General features: G+C 31.0%; 1 protein-coding gene across 1 annotated transcript in view; it reads right to left on the bottom strand.

The window, feature by feature from the left end:
* Positions 1 to 15,494, bottom strand: part of LOC145328065 (neurotrypsin-like) — a 91,155-nt gene extending 75,661 nt beyond the window's left edge. Inside the window, exons 1-5 of the mRNA XM_080171621.1 lie at positions 15,342 to 15,494; positions 13,163 to 13,237; positions 10,002 to 10,052; positions 9,051 to 9,138; positions 8,125 to 8,193 (exon numbers count right to left, since the gene is read on the bottom strand). Coding sequence (XP_080027747.1) covers positions 8,125 to 8,193; positions 9,051 to 9,138; positions 10,002 to 10,052; positions 13,163 to 13,237; positions 15,342 to 15,387 — 329 coding nt within the window. The 5' untranslated portion in view covers positions 15,388 to 15,494. The remainder of the gene's footprint in view (positions 1 to 8,124; positions 8,194 to 9,050; positions 9,139 to 10,001; positions 10,053 to 13,162; positions 13,238 to 15,341) is intronic.
* Between the last annotated feature and the right edge of the window lie 11,190 nt (positions 15,495 to 26,684).

The following is a 26,684-nucleotide window of genomic DNA, read 5'->3' as shown; positions in this document are numbered from 1 at the left end:
TTACCCCCCCCAATCAAATTTTACCCCCGGGGTAAAAATTTTGGGGGGGGTAAAAAAAAATTTCGGCACGCTTCGCGCGCAATTTTACCCACCCCAAACACGAATTACCCCCCCCCTAAAATTTTTTACCCCCCCCCCCAGCGGGATCTTTTTGAGAACATTAGATTTAAAAATTTCAAGTTTAATTTTCACCCCCTAGGAGTTGCCGCATAATCATGACAAGAAAAGCAAAGATTATTTATTTAAAATTTTTAACAACTTTGCTTTTATAAAGTTTTTCATAAAACCACTCCTGAAGGGAGTTAATTAATTGCCATTTTTATCAGTTGCTTTGCTAAGGTCATGGAAATTCAGCCTTAAATAAATCATATATAGAGAGGTTTTATGAAAGACTTCATAAAAGCAAAGTTGTTCAAAATTTTAAATATATAATCTTTGCTTTTCTTGACATGTTTATGCGGCAACTCCTAGGGGGTAAAAATTGAATTTGAAATTTTCAAATCTAATTTTCTCAAAAAGATCCCGCTGAAATATTTTGGTTTTACCTGGAATCATCATGGTTTTATGTCTAATTTTTATGGTAATGTTCGTTTGTCCTACTGTTTCAGAGCTTCGTTTTTATGGATGCTGTCATCCTTGTTCTATTAAACTTAGATACACTGTATATACTATGTTTTAAAGGTGTGCCATTAAGAATATAATTGTGCTTGTTCAATTGAAATATTGGCTTAGAAATCTTTTTTCAGTATGGATTAAAATAAATCCTGCGTATGTGAAAAGAAGACATTTAAAAATTTCTAAAAACTTTTTATTATCTCTTTAATCAGGTTCATCATAGTTATTTATAGACAATTTTTAACGAATATTTAAATAATAATAGTAAAATTTATTCTAGTTTGGTCAGCTCTGGCCTTCGGCTCCTCGGGGCTAACAAATTGGTTTTAAACTTAAAATGTTTCATTTTAATAACTGCGAAAAATAACTATGAACCTTTTTAGAGATACAATGAAAAGTTTTATAAATGTTATTATGTGTTCTTTTGACATAAGGCCAGCATTTGATAAGACTATTTTGTTTCCAGCAATGCATATAAGTTCAATTCACACGAAAAAATGAAAAATATTTCATTTTCTTTTCAAATAATTTGAAATTCGCATATTAACATTTCAAACGTTTAAAATAATGCATTTCATCTTATTCCTAGTGAATTTTCAGTAATAATGACATTAAATATATGAAGTTTATGTAAATTTGGAAAAAAACTGCGTAGTTCTTCGATCGGTAGTTTGATCAAAAAGTCATTGATGTTCTTTGATTTGATAAGCCTCTCGAGACTTTTAGGAATGCAGTTAGGTATAGGGTTTAGTTCAATTTTTTACAGGTTAATATAGCTTTAATTTTTAGAACGGTAATTCATGTATTAGTTCAGTACAGATCAGAGGGTCCAGTATCATTACCAGAAAGTCCAGAATATCAATCCTTATACTAAAGCAACAGGATGTTTGTCTGTCTGTGTGTCTGTCTTTGTGTACCAAAGGATCTCGCTAACCGCTGAACCGATCGGGTTCTCCTTAACAGGGTAGCTTCTCATAAGTCCCGGGAAGGTTTATAACTATTTTGGGGGAGGGTACCACCACCCTCCCAAGAGAAATGACAAAAAAATCGAAATTTTTTAAAATTTAGGGGAGACTTCAACGTCAAATAAGGTGGTATCGTACATAAAAAAATAACTTTAATTTTTAGCACGGTAATTCATGTATTAGTTCAGTACAGATCAGAGGGTCCAGTATCATTACCAGAAAGTCCAGAATATCAATCCTTATACTAAAGTAACAGGATGTTTGTCTGTCTGTGTGTACCAAAGGATCTCGCTAACCGCTGAACCGATCGGGTTCTCCTTAACAGGGTAGCTTCTCATAAGTCCTGGGAAGGTTTATAACTATTTTGGGGGAGGGTACCACCACCCTCCCAAGAGAAATGACAAAAAAATCGAATTTTTTTAAAATTTAGAGGAGACTTCAACGTCAAATAAGGTGGTATCGTAAATAAAAATAACAAACAAAAACATTTAAAGTGCCACTAGAGGCCTCTAGGGGCGTAGCCGCTAGTGATAAATATTTTAATAAGAAACTTTTAAACAATATTATTATTATTACCTCATATTTTTCTATTTATCTGATTTTTGCATAATTATTTCTATAAAAATGCTATACAATGTAAATAACCCCTAAAAAGCCCTGTGAATGTAAGTGTGTCCGTAAAATATTTTTTCATCAATAATTAAAAGTTTTCTCAATAAAATTTCAATTAAAAGATCTACAAAAAGCGTACATGAAAAACCAGCATATAAAAGAATTTTAAAAACTCTAGTGAATATATTGCTCTACAAAAACGTCAATATATGTTCTACGTCAGAGTTGAAATTTATTCTGTGGAGTGCACGTATTATGCATAAAGTTTATTCAGTGTATTTTTTTTGTAATATATAATATATGTGTCTTGCAAACATTATTTTAGTTGGGCGTTAGGTTTGGTTTATAGGATAAAAAACTATATATTTTTGCTTTAGAGTTTGTTAAAGAGATAAAATCAATCTTATTAGACGTTCACTCAAAGCCCAAAAATAATGGACTTAAAAGTGTATTAAACTGTATATAAGACATTTGCGAATATATTGATACCATTAATTTGCCTCTTAGATAGAAAAAAAGTATGTTTTTTTAATATTTTTCTCTTGCTACAAATCAAATTTCAAATTTGAGTCACCAAAAATGCTAAACTAATTTTTGCTCTAGAAGAATCAATTTTTGGAGTTAGAAAGTGCTTAATACCTCATTTTAATCGCCTGGCATTGCTTTATAATATACAGGTAATGACTTGGTTTTTTATGGAACAGCTGACTAAAAAATCGAGGTTTTGTTGTTGCTCCATAAATGATATTTTTTTTCCCAATTTTTTTGGCTGTAAAGAAGCTTTATATATTCATATAACATCCAACTAAATTTGACTTTTGGTATTTTATTTATAACATCACCAGAGGGAATTTAATTTTGGAAAAAAAATATCAATTTATATTTTACACTGCTATGCATTGTTCTTGTTCTTGTTTCTAAAAAAAAATTATATTATTAAAAAGAGAATTATTTAACGCTTCTATAGGTATGTTTATCATTTTTCTAGGCTAAATATAACTATAATTACACCATTTTAAAGTTAGACATCATAACATATTAACACAATTATTGAATCGGTCTGTATTATTAAGCTGGCAACTCTTAAAACAGCTGCATTTCATTATCCTATTATATAAAGTAGTAATCTTTTTTGTCTTCAGCTTAAGATTTTGACAATTACAGTACCTATTGAGTTCTGTGTTTTATGGATGCTTCCTATAGGACCCTGGATAGTTTTGGAATTTTGAAAAAAATATCAATTTATATTTTACACTGTTATGCATTGTTCTCATTCTTGTTTCTAAAAAACATTTTTATAATTAAAAAGAGAATTATTTAATGATTCTATAGGTATGGTAATCATTTTTCTAGTCTAAATATAACTATAATTTCAGCATTTTTTAAACATCATTATATTCAAGTTATTATAATTTTTAAATAAAATATCAATATCAAGAACTATTGGAACAATTTTTACCATGCAAAACAAGGTGTTATAAAGTGTAGGATCCCTCACAATATCTATCTGTCTGTCTATAATGCATTACACATGTAATGCTAATAGAGAGGATGCTATAAGAGTGCTCTTATAATGTGAACTTCTCATAATTGAATGGGCTTCCTGAAACCAGAGACCATAAAGTTGGCCTAGTCACTACAAGGGGGAGTGCAGGAGTATCCAGGGGGAGGTGCTTGTAAAAGGGTAATTTTTTTAGGGATGGGGGTAATCCCCCCCCTTTATATATTATGGGGGTTATAAACCCAGCCTTTTAAATTTTTTTTAATAGGAGTAAAGAAAATCTTTAAAACTTACAAATCTAGGAATCAAACTAGCACCCCAACCAATAATCGGTTCCATGCCAAATGTAGGAGTGGAAAAACATTGGAGGGACAAATGCATGAGTCCCAAACGTCAGAGTGGAACAAACGCAGGAGTGGGACAAATGTTGGAGTGGACAAACACAGGATTTTTGGGACAAACGTCAGAGTGGACAAACACAGGAGTCCCAAACTTTTTTTTCAATTTTGAATTTTTTTTATACAAACACAGCCCCCCCTACCTATAGGCTAGGGGGCTGAGCGCTGCAGCCATAGTCATTATTTTGTAGACAGGGGTATAAAAAATTTTAAAATTGTAATATTATTAAAATAGTAGACACTCCTAGGTTTTACTTAAGCAATGTCCACTCCAATGTTTTCCACTCCAACGTTTGTCCACCTTGATGTTTGTCCACTCTGACGTTTGTCCCATTCTTACATTTGTCCACTTCAATGTTTGGGACTCCTGCATTTGTCCACTCCAACATTTGGGACTCCTATGTTTGAGGTAGAACCCCAATAAGTAAATCTCAATAAAACTTTATAAAATTATGCAAAATATCAAAGTATTCAATCCCTGAATTTCAACCATCTATCTTGAATAGGAGTAGAGAAAATCATGAAAACTTGAAATGTAGGAATCGATATAGCCCACCCCAGTTTTTTGGCAAATCCTAATGAAACTTGATGAAAATATGGAGTATTGATAGAGAGAGAGAATATTCAATCCATGAAAATTTAAGCCTTCTATCTTTTATAGAAGCCGAGAAAATCTTGTTTTCCCCTTTCTGTCTCAGACAGACAGACATACCAATGGACAGACATACAGATGAATGGACAGACAATGGACGGACAAATATTTTGAATTATAGAGTAGCTTCGCTACTAAAAAACTAAATAGGATAATTGTTGTACACAAATTGATTTAAGAGCTAACCATGGTGTGGATATACACATCCTAATTGTAAAAATGTTTTGCTTTTTAAAATTGTAAATCAATTATTCAGGAATCGTTTTACTTTGTTTGTTTACTAGCAGCTGCGCTCCAAGCATCTAGGAGCTCTGTAATTAAAGGAGTTAGGAAATTAGTAAAATAGCCTTATACTTTACCAAAATCTTAAGCTACAGACAAAAAAGCTTTATATAACATGTATTAATTTGTAAAACTGCAAATGATTAAATATGACCTATTTTTTCTCTTTAAAAATTCTCTTTAAACACCTCCCCCTTTTTATATAAAGATGCTAATTCCCCCCTAACCCAAAGAGGATATAAGCAATAAAAAACCCGCAGGGGGCACAATTTTCTAACACTTCTTTCTTATTAAGTCTTTTAAAAGGATTCAAAATGCATTGACATATATATATTTTTTTTTAACTCTTATTTTATACATCTTAATTGGAACTGATGATCTATTTTTATAGATAAACATATGTATTCCATCAATAAAAAGTTAAAAAATTAATTGTGTTTATACATATAATAATTACTATTTATAATAGGATAATGAAATGCAGCTGTTTTAAGGGTTGCCAGCTTAATAATACAGACCGATTCAATAATTGTGTTAATATGTTATAATGTATAACTTTAAAATGGTGTAATTATAGTTATATTTAGCCTAGAAAAATGATAAACATACCTATAGAAGCGTTAAATAATTCTCTTTTTTATAATATAAATTTTTTTTAGAAACAAGAACAAGAACAATGCATAGCAGTGTAAAATATAAATTGATATTTTTTTCCAAAATTCAATTCCCTCTGGTGATGTTATAAATAAAATACCAAAAGTCAAATTTAGGTGGATGTTATATGAATATATAAAGCTTCTTTACAGCCAAAAAAATTGGGGAAAAAAATATCATTTATGGAGCAACAACAAAAGTGGGTTTAACACAAAACCTCGATTTTTTAGTCAGCTGTTCCATAAAAAATCAAGTCATTACCTGTATATTATAAAGCAATGCCAGGCGATTAAAATGAGGTATTAAGCACTTTCTAACTCCAAAAATTGATTCTTCTAGAGCAAAAATTAGTTTAGCATTTTTGGTGACTCAAATTTGAAATTTGATTTGAAGCAAGAGAAAAATATTAAAAACACATACTTTTTTCTATCTAAGAGGCAAATTAATGGTATCAATATATTCGCAAATGTCTTATATACAGTTTAATACACTTTTAAGTCCATTATTTTTGGGCTTTGAGTGAACGTCTAATAAGATTGATTTTATCTCTAAATGATTAGTGGACTGAACCTTTTTGTCCGTCCGTCTGTTCGAGAAATTATTTACTAGTTATTTCTCGCATCGTATCATAAACAGCTTTCCGCGGATATAAAATGTACAATTATAAGATTAAAACCAGTTTTTTTAGCCCCGAGGGTCCGAAGGCACGGGGTAAAAAACTGGTTTAATCTTATGATTGTACATTTTTATATTCGTAGAAAGCTGGATATAATATGATGCTAGACTTAGTTTTTTTTCGTATGGATAAGAACCGGTTCCTATCCACCGGATTCGAATGAATACGAGAAAAATGTATCTATTTATTTTTATAATGACATATATTTTAATAACGGTTGCGCTCTTAACTTCTCGGGGGTTATGTATTTGAAAGAGATAGAAAAGAGGGAACAGAAAAAAAATCTTTAATACAAAGTAGCTTGATGTCTGTCCGTCCGTCCGTCTATCCGTCCGTCTGTCTGTCCGTTCCTTAAGATCTCGGTAACTAGTGAACCGATAGGATTCTACTCTTCAGGGAATATACCTAATGGTACTGTGGTGGTTTTAGGCTATTTTCTTCAAAAAATTCCTCACCATTTTGGGTAGCACTGCCTATTTAATAAAACAAATTCTATATAGGAAGGTTGACTTCCCCTTACCTCATAGGGCAAAGCCCCTAGAGGCTAGGGGCGAAGCCGATAGTTTAATATAATAGAGGGACGATATTCCACCAACCTACCCAAAGTATATCAATACAAACATTTAGTTTGAATTATATATAGATCGCAAAACTTTAAAAGAGTCAAAAGAAACATATATAAAAATAAAACGAAAGAATGTACAGTATTTTTAGTAGCGTAGCTTCTCTACAAATTTTGGTCAGTCCTTTAATCTGTAATACTATGGGAGAAATGTAATTTCTACCCCTGTATTTAAAATAGACGGCTACAATGTTTTGAAAAATGATTTCTAAAAACATTGAGCATCTAGAATAGGATTTACTCGGTCTGACTGTCACGCTACTTAGCAAAATAATTAAAACACTTCAAAATATATATGAAAGATTTCATTATGTTTTCCTATAAATATATTCTTGAACACTGGACATCTTTAAATTACTTTACTTTTATTGTGCTACTTTATCCTTGTTTAATATTTATTTAATGTTTTCTGAGTACTGTTATTATTTTATTTTAAGTTATGATGGTATTTTTTGTTTGGTAATTCTTTTTAACCTTTACAGCAAAAACTTTGCCAGGGAACTAAAGGGATAAGACAATGCCGATGAATTACTCCTACTGTAGATTAAAATTATTGGTTGAAACGCTTGTGCATTTCAGATTTTTAACTAAGCAATCAAAATTAATTTTAAGTCTTCAATGTTTTAAATCAACGAATAAGATAACGTGGTTATAAAATTTTGGGGACTAGTGTAATAAACAGCCTAATGTCCCCTCCCTTCCTGCAAATTTGCACTTTTAAATAGTTTGTCTTCCATAGATTAAAAGATACAGAAATAAATACAAATAGCAAATATATGTAGAATTTTAAAGTAACACAACAATAAAAAGAAGGTAGGAGCTTTCCCTTAAAGTGCCTATCGAGCACTGAAATTCCCAACCTTTATTTTCAAAGAGAAGATGAATATTTTTCCATTTGACTATTACTAACTACTGTGTGCCGCCCTAACCTTGCGGGGCCTACACCTGCCAGAAACATGCGGGGCTACTCTATTCCAAATATAACATAATATTACCTGACCTAAAGTGATAAGAAAGAAATGAAAAACTACTATTATTCTATTTTATTTCAAGATAAAGTAAGGCTAGGGGGCTGGGGGGTCTATAATCGACTAGGCTCTTTAATGTAATTAATTTTGAAGGTTGCAACCTAAAAAAAAGAACTTACCCATATTGAATGTTACATTCAGCCACAGAACTGCCGGGTTCACAATCAAAAGATTTGGTAGCAATCTTTAAAGCAATTACAGTTTATAAACACTTATTTGAAAAACAAATAAGAGGATAATCAAGAGCTGGATCTTTATATGTGTAGTCGTTGCCGTAGCCGTAGCCATGGCTGTAGTCCTATCCGTAGCCGTCGCCACTACCAATGCTGCCAATAAAACATGTAATTTTAAATGTTTGAAGTTTTTACGTATTATTATTATTTTTCTTCACATTTTTTTTGAAAATTCAAAAAGTGGCATATAGCCGTGGCCACGCGTAGCCAATTTGATTTAAAGATCGCTATTAGGTTAGTGGTTGAACCTCTTGCTACGGCAACGGCTACACATTTAAAGATCCAGCTAAGGTAAATTTATTTTAGAAAGAAGACCCATTGCTAAATTTACTTAATTAGCAATTTGTTTTTTTTTCATTTAAAATAATGGATGAAGAATATACGTTGATGATGTAACAGGCTAAACATTGTCAACAATTTAAGTTGTAATTTCCCCTCGATTTTATAGGATCGGGCCGTTTATCCAGTAGGAGGGGATGAGAGGGGGTGAAAAAGGGGGATGGGGGAGATCGTTATTTTAGCCCGCTACAGAGTTTACTTTATTATAGAACATGAAAATTTGTTGTAAGATCCAAGTAATAATAAATCCATTATAGAACTCTATTTGATCGGAGCCCTATAATTAAAAAAATTTCACGAAACCTCTCTTGTAAAATCAAAATAAGAATCAGATTCTTAATAAGAAGGTAGAAAAAGACATTTGTTTTAACCACTAGGGCCGGATAAAGCCACACGTCCAAGCGTATTATGACTGACACTATGTCTTATTGATGGTACTTAATTTAGATATTATTGAAATAAACTGTTCCTTTGAATCTTGTGAAATATTAGCAATGTCACTATCGCCAAAATTTGTTGATATTAATCCAGGAAATCCAAGATGATGGCAGATTATATTTCCTGGAAAAAATAATTGGGGAATAGTCCCTTTCGTGACGCCTCTTTAGGGTCGTTTTGTTGTATTTTCACAGTAGCTTTTCTTCCTATTTCTAGCCCCTGGGGGGGGGGGGGCTCTAACCCTGTGGGGCAATCACCTAACCTAATATAACCTAACCCAACCTAAAATAACCTAACAAAATCTACTGTGAAAATACAACGAAACGCCCCTTAAGAGGCGTTGTTACGAAAGGGACTGTATCCAATATTTGAAACCATGATTGATATGAAAATTATGCAGCTGTGGCTGAATACAAATTTTTTTTACGGTTTTATGGTTTTAAGTTGGGTTGGCTGCAGCTGAATAAGTATTTGGTGGAAGGTGGCTTAGAGTGGCTGATTTTTCCTCCAAACCACCCATCTCGTCGAATAAGCAAGGTTTGTTATGTCTACAACTTTTGAAAAGCTGTGTTATTGAGTGTGACTAAGGGTAACTTAATTGAAATTCGGGTTTATAGTCCTTTTCGTGCCAACGAATTTTAAGTTGCGTTTTTTCGTATTTTTACAATTGCTTTTGATAGGTTATTTTATGTTATGGTAGAAGATTGCCCCGCAGTGTCTAGAAATATGAGGAAAGCCACTGTGAAAATGCAAATGTCCCTTAAGAGGCGTTGACACGTAAGGGACTATAACCGAAATTAGGTAGATATGGACGAGGTTCATTATATGGCTTTAAAAATCGTTGCAAATTCTATTATTAACAAAGATTGGTTCTATATATTAGGTAAGCTCCATATATGTTCTGTGATGGCTTTAGGATATTGTTTTAGATTTAAGTCTTGGGTTGGTTTCAAACTTTTTTTTCTAAGTCTAAAAATGAAATTTACCTTCAATGTTAGACCAACTACCCCTATCAGAATCACAAACAGCTCCCCAACCTAAAAAAAAGATTTAGATTCAAAGATTTTTCAAAAAATATTTCGAGGATTTTTGTTGTTACTTTTAAAAGTGGTTACATATTAATTTTTATACATTTTGTTTTGATATAAACACCATCCTACTCAACTAAGTAACGTCATACATTAAATTTTTAAAAATAAATATTTTCAAATTAATTACCTAAAGTGTAATTAGTAAAATACATTAGGGAGAAAAGAAAAGTATATAATTAAACTTAGAATTTAAAAAAGGAATTTTTTTGTAATGATTTTTAAAATTTTATTCTCTGTCTGTCCATCAGTCCGTAATTCTATAGGGGACATCAAAGTAATTTTCTCAGTTGCTTTTTAAGATTGATTTTTTGCGTTAAAATACACTTTTGCTAAGAGCATCTTGTATTAAAATTACTTCATATATTCTTTTACGAAGGTTTAGTGATTTTCTATCATTCTTGTATATTACTCAGCTATTCTTTCCTCTTTTTTATGACCACTGAACAATTTCTCTATAATTTACTTTGTTCGTTTGTCCATCCACAATTTGTTTTGTGCTTCGTTACTTGTGGATTTTCTCATCATTGTTATTCTGGAGGGGGGTTATTATTATTATTATTAATGTATTTTTTATTTTTTTAAACCAAACTTCTTATTCTTTAATTACTGATATTATGATACCAGGAATAATTAATAATCTCAGCTATTGTGTTTACAACATATTTAGATATCTTGAAAAGGATTACAAGCACTTAACAGTGTTACAAGGACGATCAAGTTTAATTGTAGCGAAGCTTCGGTTATACCATAATTAATTCAAAAAAAAAGGTCTATGATAAGCGCAGCAAGAAAAAGCAAACAGAGTTAAAGAAATGTAATATCTAAATTCAATAACTTATTTACTAAGTATATTTGCGATTACTTTTATTTAATGAAATCTTCTAATTTTTAACATGTACAAAACGGCCTGCAGTATTGCATCAAGATCCATGACAGATCTATATAGGAAATAAACGTCTATATATGAGCTCGAATTCTCTAAGGAAAGTGTGTTAAAAACCCATAGTGCTCCAATAATCCCTATTAAAATCTAATTGACCATAACGATAGCCCCATTATTCTACTTTAGCATCATAAATTCAGTTTTTTAAATTCATGTTGCTATTTGAATAACATTGAAGTAATTGATTTCTATTCATAACACAGAAAACTTAAATCTATAATATAGTAAATCTAAGAAAACTTAGTTTTAATATAAATTGATTCGTGCGACACTCCCATAATGTGGTCTGATATTAAACTAAACATTTTAACCCTTTCAGGACGAAAATTTGAAATGAAAAATATTAGGAGTATATTCTTTTAAAATGTTAAAAAAATGAAGCAAAACGTTAAATCGTGTATTGTTACATTAAATATAGATAAAACAAAAAACTACTGAATAAATCAGTTAAACAGATATTATGAAATATGACGTTAAAGTCGTAATCTTTATGTGCAACTTAATATTTTTAAAAGAAAAAGAGATAGAGAGATAGAGAGAGAGAGAGAGAGAAGGAGAGAGAGAGAGAGAGAGAGAGAGAGAGAGAGAGAGAGAGAGAGAGAGAGAGAGAGAGAGAGAGAGAGAGAGAGAGAGAGAGAGAGAGAGAGAGAGAGAGAGAGAGAGAGAGAGAGAGAGAGAGAGAGAGAGAGAGAGAGAGAGAGAGAGAGAGAGAGAGAGAGAGAGAGAGAGAGAGAGAGAGAGAGAGAACGAGGGGATAGAGAAAAAAGAGAATAGCTCTTGAATTAAAAAAATAAAAGGCAAAGCAAATGAAAGCAAAAAAGGTGCACAAAAGACAGACATACTGAGTAATGATACTTAGTGGTATTTGAATCTTTACACAAAAAACATCTCCGATAAATGCTGGGAAAATTATTTAAGAGGATTACTGATAGACCGACAGACAATATTATTCTTAGAGTATACATGCATTGGTGAGCAAACATAAAATAAGCCTTTTGTCTTAACCCTGAAAGATCAGGCCCTCTACAAATTCTTAATACATCGGATTTTATACCTTAATATTTGCATCAGCCTTCTACCTTTCCAGTACGGATAATTAATATTCTCAAGAACATTAAAGAACAGTGAACAACGTGAGCTGTAGGCTAGTCCTATTATATAGAGAAGTTCAGTTTTTTTTTTGTCTGAAGCTTATGATTTCAATAACTACTAATTTGATTTAATTCTCCTTTTAAGGAAAGCTTCACATAGGTCTTCAATGGTTTTAGACTATTTTATTTCACATCTAAGCTTTGAGATGGTTTCTGCTATTGTTCTATCCGCTTTCTGACACTTTCACTATATAGGCCTTTGATACTAGGGGCGTAGCTGCTAGTTTTTTTAAAAGGCCTTTTCATACATGATTATTTTTCAGTTTTGCCTGACATGTGTATTAACTGGACATATAAATATTATCGTTACAATTACCATTTGAAGTGTGTGAAGCAGAGTAGCTTTAATCTCGTAGTTGGATACTTAATCATACTTGTTAAAATTTTCAAGATTCCAAAATAATTGAATGTGGGTTTAGTACTGTGAATTCCACTTTAAAAATTTTGTACATTAAAAAAATAGATAAACAAATATTCAGTTAGATAATACAGTTAGTTGATATAATATGTAAAATAGAAAATTGAAACAAGTAAGACAACTTTTACATATGTGTAGCGAAGCACAGCAAAAACATTGGTTTACAAAAGGACAATCTAATAGCAGATATATTTTAGTGGTCAAATAGAGAGATAGAGAAAGAATATGTATTAATATGTAACCTTTTTTTTAGTATGGCCGATAAACCAAGTAAGTTGTTTGCTACAGGGTCTTTCAAGAGAAATGTTTAAAACAAACTTGATTATGCATAGAACAAAAAACAATTATATAAAAGCTTTCTATATTTGGAAAACATGTTCTGGTACATTTCTGTTTTGAATATTTAAAATTGTTGAACCGATATAGTTTTCCTTTACAGGGTAGCTTCACATAGGCCCTGAGGAAGTTTATAACTATTTTTTGGTTAAAGTATCCATAGGTTCCTCTAGGGGTGTAGCCGCTAGTAAATAAATAAAACACTTACCATCCTTGGTAAGAACCTCAAGGATTCCTTCATTAAAAGTTTGGCCCTTGCTTAGTCTGAGTAACACTTCACCACCTTCACAAAATAAATAATTAGTTTGTCCCTTGCTTATTCTGAGCAACACTTCACCACCTTTACAAAATAAATAATTAGTTGAACTTTTGCTTAGTCTGAGCAACACTTTACCACCTTTACAAAAGTAAATAATTAGTTTGTCCCTTGCTTAGTCTGAGCAACACTTCACCAACTTTACAAAAATAAATAATTAGTTTGTCCCTTGCTTAGTCTGAGCAACACTTCACCACCTTTACAAAAGTAAATAATTAGTTTGTCCCTTGCTTAGTCTGAGCAACACTTCACCACATTCACAAATAAAATAATTAGTTTGTCCTTTGCTTAGTCTGAGCAACACTTCACCACCTTCACAAAAATAAATAATTAGTTGAGTAAATAATTAGTTTGTCCCTTGTTTAGTCTGAGCAACACTTCAGCACATTCACAAATAAAATAATTAGTTTGTCCTTTGCTTAGTCTGAGCAACACTTCACCACCTTCACAAAAATAAATAGTTAGTTGAACCCTTGCTTAGTCTGAGCAACACTTTACCACCTTTACAAAATAAAATAATTAGTTTGACCCTTGCTTAGTCTGAGCAACACTTCACCACCTTTACAAAAGTAAATAATTAGTTTGGCCCTTGCTTAGTCTGAGCAACACTTCACCACCTTTACAAAAGTAAATAATTAGTTTGTCTTTTGCTTAGTCTGAGCAACACTTCACTACCTTTACAAAAATAAATAATTAGTTTGTCCTTTGCTTAGTCGGAGCAACACTTCACCATCTTCACAAAAATAAATAATTAGTTTGTCCTTTGCTTAGTCTGAGCAACACTTCACAACCTTCTCAAATAAAATGATTAGTTTGGCACTTGCTTAGTCTGAGCAACACTTCACCAAGTTCACAAAATAATTAATTAGTTTGTTGTTGCTTAGTCTGAGCAAAACTTCACAAAAATAAATAATTAGTTTGATCCTTGCTTAGTCTGAGCAACACTTCACCACCTTTACAAAATAAAATAATTAGTTTGACCCTTGCCTAATCTGAGCAACACTTCACCGCCTTCACAAAAATAGATAATAAACAACGTATAAACGTGGATATTATGACAGGGTGAAAATGTCGTTAACTAAGGTTGCCAACATGAAACTCATTGATTAGTCATTCCGTTCATCAATAGGAGGGGAGGGTATCATTATTTTAGACCGTTGCGAGTTTCACTTATAAGAGAACATGAAACGCTGATGAAACATCCAAGTAATAATATATCCATTTAACTAACAAGGATGATTACGTCAAATAGTAGTGGGGCTGTTTTATATGATTAGATAAGCATAAAATTACAAATGTGAGGGACAAAAAATACCCACGAGAGAAAAGAGAGAGAAAGAAATATGGTCTAACTAAAATGTTAAAGCGGAATAAGTAAGAAAAAAAGAGTACTTATTATGGTACCCAAAATGTATAATATTTTTGCTGGGTTAAAACTTTGGGAATTTTATTATACACTGTAAAAAATATTTTTTTCATTTATTATCAATTGATACGCTTGGGTTGTATTAGACCTGGACCCGTAAGTGTGCTGTATTCACAAAATGAATATATAACACCATGTAGTACTATATACCGTAATAACTATTACTATACAGAGATATTACGTTTTTAGTATCAACTCTTACCCTACAGAGTAACAAAAATTACGAACCAGAGTATTTAAAACTTCCTTCTAGCGTATTGAATTTTATTCCATAGAGAGTATTAGATAATACTATAAAATGCACATTCTTTATTTAGTAATACATATTACTCCATAGAACACTAAGTAATACTCAATACAGTATTGGAATCTTCCTTATATCGTAATGAGGTTTTTTTGCTAGAACGTATGGGATGATGCTATACAGTAATGAAATGAATATATAGTATTGTCTGATGCTAAATTTATTTTTTTTATTTTTAACAGTGTATCTTTATTGTTTGGTTCAAAACAGCATTGTCAAACATTACAAACCAATAATTTTAATATATAAAAGGGGCAATTTTGTAACATTGGATATGCACATCAATTTATCGTCCATTGTCTTATCTCTTAAGATCCCTATTTTTCTTTCATTTAATTTACCTGTTAGATGTAAAATAACTGTAAATAAACTGATGTGTCGTAACATTTTTATTTATTTCATTTGTCTCTGAAAATAAACCCAATTAATTTACATATTTTTAAAAGTGCAGCTTTTTTATGATTAGAGTTCGTAGGTCCGTAACGGATAACTATTTTCGTTAATTAAGGCATGTTAGAAAAGTTCAATCGATTTAAAACTTGACCTGGTGATTCCTGTTGTAGTTACGTACTTTTTGAAACGTACGATTTTGAAAGCGTTGGAACTCTACAACCCTAACTCCATTTTAAACATGTTAAGCTTTTGACAACAATATTTTATGTGATGTAATTATCCTTCAAATTCTCTTATATACATTTTTTAAATTAAAAGATTTAATCCAATGAAAATAATTATTTCTGCCCAAAACCTGAAAATTATTTTCAATTGCTTGTTATAATCTAAACTATTTTTGGTTAATGCTAGGTTTCTGTGCTAACAATGGGCATAATTGTCCTTGTTAAAACAATGTAAACACTGGACGTAAAAAGTGTCAGATATCATGTGTGGAGATCATTACTTCCGCGTGAAAATCAGTTTAAAACAATAACCAAAATTATAATAATCAGACTTGGGCGGTATCATAATTGTTGAGACAGTTTGTATAAGATACCATGAACGCGAAAAGTTCTCTGTTGTAATATTTACTATTTTAATCCACTAGCGTCTACGCCCCTAGAAGGTGAGAAGGGCCGGTGAAGTTACCACCCTCCCCCACTTTCGCTACAAACAAAAATCTTACTACTTTATATAATGGAATTTACTATTTCATTAACGTTGTTCTTTAAGTATTTCTATTTGGAAAGGGTTAATTCTTATTTTTTGAAATTAAAGAAATTTGAGATTTTTTAGAGCAAAGCTCTCTTTTGGATAGTTTAACAGTTTGACATTTTTGCAGCATTTGATGCACTCCATCATATGAGTGTAACTTTTACTTTCAAAGGCCTACTTACTAATCTTTTTTATTATGTTTGCATGAATTTTTCAACGATATTGTTTTATCTAGGAGAGATAATATGACATTTGATGAAAAAAAACTACATTTAAATTTATGCAAGACAAAATCCACCAATCATTGTACAAAAACATACAGTAACAATAACTGATTTAAAGTATAAAAGGTTTGACTAATAAAGTTTTATTTATGGTAATCTATCCATGTTCTTAAGTCCAGTGCATTGAACTTATTTATTGTTTAACAGATTATATTGTGGAAGCGAAGCTTCTTTATAATCAAATTGGTTTGTCTGTCCGTCCGAACTTTTCTAAAATCACACAAACATACAGACAGTCATCTTGTTAAGTATTATTACTTTGAGATATCTTTAAACAACATATACTAAAAAAATATCAAATTATTTTGAATTTAAAAAAAATTAAATACATCTTTTATTTTTTCCTTTTTCACATTATAACTAATTTTTTACTAAATAAAAGAAATTAAACACACAAAAAATATTCACAAGCAATATTTGTATACTTAAAGCAGTGTAATGTTTTCTACCTTTTGAATGACTGCCTAGTATAGTAACCCAGCGATGCGTCTATATTCCTTTTTACACACAGGTGGACTTGGACTACAACACTCATACAATTTACACAGGGGTATCCAGACAAAACTACATATATTTTGGTAAACGTGTCATAACCTAAGACGGTAATACTTGTTACTAGTGATTCTTTATCAGGTCGATGATATTTTGATATTAAATGTTAAAAGGCCCCTCCCCCACCTTCACCGTAAAGGGTTAACTTAAAATAGCATTAAACCTATTATATAAAGTATTAAGGTTTTTTTTTCTGTAGCTTAAGATTTTGATAACTACTGAACCGATTGAGTTTTCCATTTTATGGAAGATTCTTATAGGCCCTTAATGGTTTTAGGCTATTAAATTAGCTCTAAACACATTTTACAAGAATCGCTTTTAAATATGTTTTTTTCTTGTTTTGCAAAAACATTTACATTCACAGGATTACTAATAGAGAAAAGTTTTGTTGGAAATTATTATTCATCATAACACAAAATTTAAAGGTGAAAATAGAAAAGATTTTTTATTATGAATTAGTTTGTAAGCCGTCAGTCATCTGTCCTTAAGTCCGTACTTCAAGGAAAACTGAAAAGTTAATTTTTTTAGATGTGTGTCTTTAGGCATGTAAGAATTATCGGCTTTGGCTCAATAGTAGCTGAATATCCAAGATTTTTCCAATAGTAGCTGAGTATCCACGCATGTTTCCCAAGAGAAGTTCAATATCCACAATAGTTTCCTGGTGATATTTTTATTATATCCTTTTGCAATACTGATTCCCATGACAATAAAGCACATTAATGCAAACTTAGAGAATATTTTTTTCAAATTATTCAAATTATATATATCCTAGAACTTAGACATTTTTATACAACATCATTAAAAGCTTAGTTTAAGGGAAAATTATTCATTTTGGGGGGGTAAATACTCCCTCCTAAATCATTAGGGTGTCTATGGCACCTCCAAATTAGGGGTGATTTTTATAGGGGGGTGGGGGGTAATCCCCACTTTACCCCCCCCCCCCCCTTAAACGTCGTTGGCTGTTACGTTATTGCATTTTAATGTTAGTTTATCATCTTTTTATGGGTGCCTTCCTCCATGTTTTTTACAGTCTCTACATTTATGTACTAAACTAGTAAACATTTGTTTAAGAAAGTAAATAAATAAAACAGTTATCCAAACTTTTAAATTAGTCTTAAAATAATTTTAAGGTTCAATACTAAATAAACTTATAACACAATAATTTTATTATTTAAAGTAGTAAGTTTTGGGTCCAGGAAAGGTTATTAACTATTTTGGGGTAGGGTATCTTACTCTCCCAATATAAAACTAACCCACTCCCCATAAAACAAATTTTGAAATAGGAAATAATTAAAGGGTGGTGTTGACTTCCCCCCCCCCCCTTGAGTGCCCCTAGAGGCTTATAGGTGGCGTAGCCGGTAGTATTAAATAAAAAGTAAACAAAGAATTTAATGAAGAACTATTAAATAACAAAGGAACATTATAATTAAATATAATAAATCAAATAAATAGACCAAAAATATTTTAGATAAAAAAATCATCATAACCTAAAACAAAGATTTCATGTTTTTTTTTGGGATATTTGGGAAAAAAAATTAGGCAATACAATTGATGTAATAAATATATATAGAAAATTACTGTACATATCAGTAAAGATGTTAATTCTTAAAAAACCATCTACTCTATAATTAAAGTATGTCCGGTCCGTTTTCCTTCTGTCTAACAGTCAGACAGCCAATTGATAAGATTGTTGAGCACCCCCCCCCCCCCTAGGTTACAATGAAATTAAAAAATAGTGTTTCTTTAGGTTATTTTGATTACTTAGTTCCATAGGGTTAATGCCTCCCTCAGGGCTAGGCATATTAAAAACTACCTCCCCTATGTTAAATTTATTTAAACAAGGATGACAACATCCATAAAAGCGAAGCACTGAAACAATAGGACAAACGGACATTAACACTTGTATAGTGTTAGAACTTAATTATCATAATATAAATTTATAAGAGTCAAAGCAAAATTGTAAGTAAATTTGTTGAAAAACTGCTTGATACAGGATAATTTTTATGGACATACTTACATTTTTAGGACTTGAGTTGCTTTGCTTATTACATTATACTTTGTTGTCCCAGGAATCAATTTACCAAAAATCAGATCAATCCGATGATTAGATCACATAAAAATTTGTTGTTAAAAAGAAAAAAAACCAACATGTTTAAAATGGACGTACGGACATTTTGGTAATGATTATAGAGTTACTACGCTTTCAAAATCGTACCTAACTACTAAAGGAATCACCGTGCAAAATTTGAAATCGATAGGACAATTCTAACATGCCTAAATTAACGGAAAAAGCTATCCGTTACAGACGTACGGACGGACCGACCCTAATTATAGAAAAGCCTCGCTTTTAAGAAATGGGAAAGGGTCAGTGCTTGACAAGATCTTTGTGGGAAATTAAATTTTCAAGAACTTATTCGTGTGGGAAAACCTTTTAAAATTTAACTTTATTCAATTATATAATCGTTGATTAATATGAAATTTATTTCTATATATAACTTTTTAAAATTTATTATATTATTAATGTTTAAATATTTTATGTTAGATTAAAAAAAATAGCCTTATTAATTATTTAACAACATTATGTAAAAATATATATTTTGAATAACTTTAAGTAGCACAGCTACTCTAAAGGCGAAGCCGCTAGTGACGAATAAGTAACAGTGCCTATACTATTGAACCAAATCGTTCTTATTTATCTAATTTTTTGTATAACTTTTTTTTATCTATTATCGATTGTTAGTGTAATGACTCATTTTTTTCAAAATGCAAATATTAAACAGTTAGGGAGTTGAATCCATTTTTATAGAAGCAGAAATATAATCTATGATTATGGTTTGGACCCTCTAAAACTGTAATCTACCCTTCCACTTTCCCCTCTCTTGGTGAAGATATCTTCAACAAGAAAGACAAAAGTGGAATCTTATATTTCAAAAATTGTATCGGCGTTGAAGATATCTTCACCAAGAGAGGGGAAAGTGGAATCTTACATTTCAAAAATCGTATCGGCGTTGAAGATATCTTCACCAAGAGAAGGGAAAGTAGAATCTTACATTTCAAAAATCGTATCGGCGTTGAAGATATCTTCACCAAGAGAGGGGAAAGTGGAAAGGTAGATTACAGTTTTAGAAGGTCCAAACCATAATCATAGATTATATTTCTGCTTCTATAAAAATGGATTCAACTCCCTAACTGTTAAAGTGCTACAAAGTGTAAAATAAATGATAGTCCGTCTGGAATGCTATTCAAGATAGAATTTGGAAAATTCTACTAATATTTTCATGAATAATGACTAATGTTAGACTGTTTTTTATTAAATACTAGCAGCTACGCCCCTAGAAGCCTCTAGGGGCACTTTATGTTGTATGGGGAAAAGTCGACATCATCCCATTTTAAATTTAAGTTACAAAAGAGTTAAAAAAAAATAATAATTTTTTAGGGGGAGTGGGGTGAAAACACCCTCCTCTTAAATAGTTCAAAACTTTCCCAGGACCTATAAGAAGCTTCACTGTAAAGGAGAACAATATCGGTTCAACGGATAGCGAGACCTTCGGGACATACAAAAAACGCTTACTACTTTATATAATAGGATAAAACTGATTATATTTATTAGCTTCACCGCGGTTTCCTGCAAAGTGACTAGTCGTGCACTAAAACCTAATAGAATTTTAAAATTAATCAAAAATAATGAAAGAGGGGGTATAGTTTTACGTTGTTTAGGTTAGGTTAGGTTATATAGGGTACATGGTAGCCCCGCAGTTTTAGTCCTCCCGGCAAAGGTTATGCTTAAAAAAATAAATGGGGGAGGGAACAGTGCTCGATAGAAGCTTTGAAGGAAAGCACTAAATTGACTAATCATAAATTTTGTTTTCATTCTTTTCATTTTAAAAATGTGCAAATTTGTAGTACCTACTCTACTGCACAAATATTTGTCAGGTCCTGACATGAAATAATTACACTTACAAAGATAATGGTAAGGGCATGTATAGTATAGTTATAAAAGGAAGGATGATATAGTTGCATCAAATAATTATGATATAACTTGGGGTGGTTGAATGAAATGGAGGGGGGGGGGGGGGCGGAGAGGCGGACTGAAATTAAAAATTACCATAACAATGAAATGATATAATTAATCTTTTGTTTCAGGCGAAAGATCATTTTTTTTGGAGGGTTGTAATATGTTTAATATAAATAATAAAACAAAGATAAGGGTAAGGGTGTGTACTGTAATAATAAAGGAAAAATTTAGTGTTGGGTTTAATAAATACACTTAGAGTAAAGAATGTGCTAGTATATTTTTAATTATTTCTAGACAAATGTTTTAGTTGTAAAATATATTAGGTTTCTGTAATAAAGGCAATTGATAAAACAGTATAATATTCTAATAGCATAGTTGAAAAATTTCTTTTATTCAACCCCACCTAGTTACGCGTATAATTGAAAAAAAGTATTAACAATTTATTACTTATTTCAAATACTTAAATTAATTGAAAATAATTAAATTAAATCTTAACCCCCTGGAAAATTAAGGAGAGCGGATTCAACTTTCTTTAGACACCTTGAAAAGGGTCTAAACCCCCCGAATACAGGCAAAGAGGATATAAATTTAAACATACGAACGTACCGATCCTGATTATAGAAAATCCTTGCTTTTAATTATCATGAAAAGCTTTGCTTTTCAAAAATGAAAATTGTACTATAAAAATGTTTTATGGGAAAATCTACTTACTATTACGTATTGAAATAAAGACTGTAGTAATTGAATAACAAAAATAGGACAATATGAAATACAGGGATATTCTTATACTAAAGTAACAGGATGTCTGTTTGTCTTTGTTTCTGTATGTCTGTGTGTTTGTTTGTCTGTGTGTTTGTACCAAAGGATCTCGCTAACCGCTGAACCGATCGGTTTCTCCTTAACAGGGTAGTTTCTCATAGGTCCCGGGAAGGTTTATAACTATTTTGGGGGAGGGTACCACCACCCTCCCAAGAGAAATCGCCCCTAGAAAAAAAATTTCCCCCCGAAATTTTTTTTTTTAAACTAAAATAAAAAAAATTAAACAGGAATTTAAAACAATTTTATCTTAAAAATTGTCTATCAAACAATAACAAAAATGTATCTGAATTTGTTGCAAAACTTATAACAGTGTACTTTGTTGTGCTGGGAATCAGTATTCTAAATTTAGATGAATAGGAAAACTAAATAACATAAAAATTGGTGCGAAGAAATCACCATGCCAAGTTTGAAATCGATAGGACATCTCTAACATGCCGGACTGACGTACGGACAGACCCTTACTATAGAAAAGAATACTACTTACAATACAATCCCTTTTTCTGTGTAACATATGACGTTATTGATTGTAAATTTTGAATGTCACAAAAAAAGGTGAAATTATCAATTATGGAAAATCTATGAATCCCAATGAAATGTCAATGGGATATTTATTCACCGCGTCATAACAAAAGAAGGAAAAATATTTCCTACTACTGACTTGTCATGTGCGAGAGAGAGAATCGGAAAGGCTCTAGCCCGAGAAACAGGCGCAACTCAATAACATGCACAGTTAGGACTTTCAGACAAAGGTCGGCCATCAAAGCGTGTTTGAGCACAATATTTAGTAAGATTTGGTTCAGAGATACGCAAAAATAAAATCTTATGGGATAACAAGCTAAACAAATTTTGAACGTTAATAAGAATTGAGTTAGTTAAACTCGTAGGTAATCGTTAATAAGAATAGAGTTAGTTAAACTCATAGGTAATCGTAGGTAATACCAATAAATCTTCATATTTGGTCATTTTGATATCATAGCTTACTCAATTTTTAACCAGCATACACGATTTTATTTTTTGCTATAAGAACAATTCTATATTGGAGAGGGGACTTCTCAATACCTCTAGAGGCTAGAGGCCAAGCCTCTAGTTATATTCACTTTTAATAACATCACTAAAACAAATTCTACAGTGAGTACCATATAACTGCCTTATGGTCTGAGTAAAACTGTATGCTTTTAGGCCTATATTTTCATACTGGTTTTTTAAAATGACGCAACATAAGTAGGCCAGTGAAAAATCTTCTAAAAAACAATTAGCTTTAAAATTCCACTTCAATTTTCCCCAATATCTATTTATTATCTATAATACAAACTATTAATTCAATAATCATCTTTTAAAATTTTTATCTAAGATTGTGTTATTATTTTATTACTGTGCCATTTTTAGACAATTTTGCTCTTGTTTTATTTTAAATTATATGCCCTATTTATCTTATATTTTAAAAAAAATATCACTTTTCTCGAAGTATCTTAAAAGGAAATTTAATAAAATAATAAAGAATAGAAATTTAGTTAGTAAACAAGACTTTTTGTAATTGTGAATTATTATTTCAAATTTATATTTTATTTATATTGTAATACCCAAAAATCCCAAAAGTAAAAGTGACTTAAAAACCAACCACTATGCAATACTGCATTAGAGTGCCGAAGTTTTTTAAAAAGGGCAATTCGTCTTTACTTTGATTAAAATATTTTAAAGATTTATAAATTTTATACACGTTAGCCAAGGGAAATTAGAATTATTTCTCTATAAAGGAAGATGGTCGACTTACCTCCTCCTCCTTTCTTTTTGGTGCCCCTAGAGGCCCTTAGTGGCGTAGCCACTAGTTACATAATTAAACTACAAAAAGCCAATAATAATAAAAATAAAAAATAAATATGTATTATGTCTTTACTTAAAACCTACTACCCCTTTATTGTCATTCTAAGAAATGGACTTTATATTTGCTAACTTGTTCTATTGTGAGCTGGTGGTTTTTATTATGATTTCTTAGAACTTTATGGGTAGTCTGTATTAGTATATATTTTCCTATAGATCTCAGCTCAAGTAGCTCATTATGCTCTGTAAAAAATGTAAGTAATGTTTCTTTTTCCAAATTGTTTATGAAATTTGTCTAGAATTAGTGCATGTTAATAGGGATCTAAAGGGAAAAGACACTGGCCTGTGTATTTGTAATAGATGTACAATGTACATCCCCAACGATTACACACAAAATTGCCTCTAAAGTAGATTATAATTGGTGGTTGAAACGTTTGAATACTAATCAACTGATCAAAATTCAATAAGAGTCTCCAAAGTTGTTAAGCAAACGAAATAGAAAACATTAATATAAAACTTTGGAGACTAGTGTGATTAACAGTCCATTGTACCCTCCATCCATGGCATGAATGAAGAGTAATTCTCATACAAGCTTGATTTTTGCGTACTATTTACTCCTTGACGGTTTTAAATACTATATTTTAACAGTTTTACAAGGTATTTGATTCTCTTAAACTGCCTTAAAGTATACTGTGATAACGTTTGACATAAAACCTCTAGAACTGCCCAGAGAGGGTAGAAACCAATTTAAAATGCATTGGTATCAGCAACTTTTAAACAGTTAGGCTAATAATCGGTGTTTAAAGTTCAATTTTAATCAATTTTGACAAAACAAATTTCAGTAATTAAATAATAGCTTTAAAAAAAGTTTTTCTTTTTGACTATGTATTTTCTTACATAAAATTATTTGATTTCATAAAATCAAAAATCAATAGCGGCTGCGTCCTTAGTATCTATTGATTTTGTCATCAAAGGCGTAAAAAATCCCAGGACCTATGTGAAGCTTCCCTGAAAAGAGAAAACTTATTTATCTCTGTAGTTATTGTAATATTAAGCTTCTTAAAAAGTAAAAACCTTATTACTTAAACAATTGTTTGTCTGCAATTATATAATTAAAGGCCCTAACTGTTAAAGAATTATATAAAAAGAATCAATCACATTTCAATGTCTCAAGTTTTTAACAAGTGTGAGTGAAACAAGGATGACAATATCCGATATAACCAAGGTCTCGGCAGCTGCGCGTCAGCCGCGACTAAGCCTCAAATTTAAAACCATTCGAATGTTTGAAAAGAGACTTCCGGCTGATTTTAAAATTGCAAGATTATTGAATCACTTGAAACATTAAAAAGCACTTTTACTAAATACTGACCAAGAGGAACTTTAATAGTTATTTCTTTCATCGTATTATAAACTGCTTTCCGCGGATATAGAATGTACACCTCGGTGCTAAAAAAACTGATTTTAATCTTATGATTGTACATTTTATATTCGTAGAAAGCTGGATATAATACGATGCTAGACATAGTTTTTTCGTATGGATGAGAACCGGTTCCTTCCACCGGATTCGAATGAATACGAGAAAATATCTTATGTTTTTTTTTGTCTGATGGCGATTTCTCTTGAAACCTTCTCAGTAACTATAAGAGAGCCATGTCGGTAGAGCTGTTAGCAATATTCTTCTGGATATTCTGGAACGCAGATAAAAACAAAATTAGATACTGGAAACTGCTTTGAAAGTTTATAATCTAAAGAATTACATAAGATAGTACACATAGAATAGCTATGCTGAACTATAATTCAATTGAAATTTGAAAGGGCCACTTATGTAAAATATGATGAATATAAAATCTGTAAAAAGTCATTCAAATCAAAACTAGAAGTGTTATGTAGGTAGTATTTTTTCCCGGTATGGTGGCTTCGAAACCGATTAATATCCGCTGTATTAGAACGGGTTATCAACCATCCTGGAAAAATCATGTATATTATCGTTTTAGAGATAATTTTCTACGAAAAATAAAATAAAAATTATAAAATTAATACTAGTTTTGCTAGTCCCTTGGAGATAACAATACTGGTTTTAATCTTGTCATTTTTCACTTTACTATCTGCGTAAAGCTGTCTATAATACTGTAAAATAAATAACTATTCTTTTTAAAAACACAGCTACTCTATGATCTGTCTGTGCGACCACAATACACAAATCTCTAGGTTATTCTCTTCAATCTTTATAATATCTCTGAAGTTTATGCTTGGTTAAAGGGACTGTGAACGTAAATTTTTCTCATCTTAATATCAAATCTTAACATCATCTCATTCATAATATCTCACAGATAGAGCAAAATGCGCTTTTGTTTGCTTAAAAAACGGCTTTTTCCGACGATTTTTATAAGGTACGGGGAAAGGAAGAAATTTTCCGTATTATATAAAATGTGCATTAAATTGCCTTTTTCTCCCATTATAGCTAAAATTAAACTTTTTCACATAGTTCTAGATTTTTCCTAACAGTTAAGCTGACTTTTAACATAATCCTTGCTTTAATCCATTGTATAGTTACTTAGAAATTGATAAAATAAGCAATATTTTTTTATTGAAAACCAAATACAATAACAAAGCCAGAAACAGGTTTTTTATTAGTATCCAATTAACTTTAAATGGCCCATCTCTCACCCACCTTTAATTACAAATTTGTAAATAATAAAGACGCAATATTTCTTTATAAACAGTCTGATAAAAGTGTAAACTAATTCTCCAAAGTGGGTTATTTATTGTTCAACACAATAAAAAAGGATATTATTATTTTATATAACCTATGAGATTCAACTCTTTGTAGACAGTGAGGTATTTTTTTTGTCAATAATACGAATTTAAAATATGTCTTTATTACCTAATTACTACTTTATAAAAAAACGAATTGGCAATTTTATAGCATAAAATAAATCCTTAACAGTAAGTAAATTGTTTCAACTATATATGACAAGTTAAATATCCCTACAAACATTATAAGAAACAAAAACGTTCAGATTTTCCCTGTTTTTTCCTTTTTCCCT

Source organism: Acartia tonsa, chromosome 9 (genome assembly GCF_053477335.1).
Source record: "Acartia tonsa isolate MP-2025a chromosome 9, ASM5347733v1, whole genome shotgun sequence".
Taxonomy (NCBI): domain Eukaryota; kingdom Metazoa; phylum Arthropoda; class Copepoda; order Calanoida; family Acartiidae; genus Acartia; species Acartia tonsa.
The sequence above is the reverse complement of the archived record's forward strand: the minus strand, read 5'-3'. Positions and strand labels throughout refer to the sequence as shown.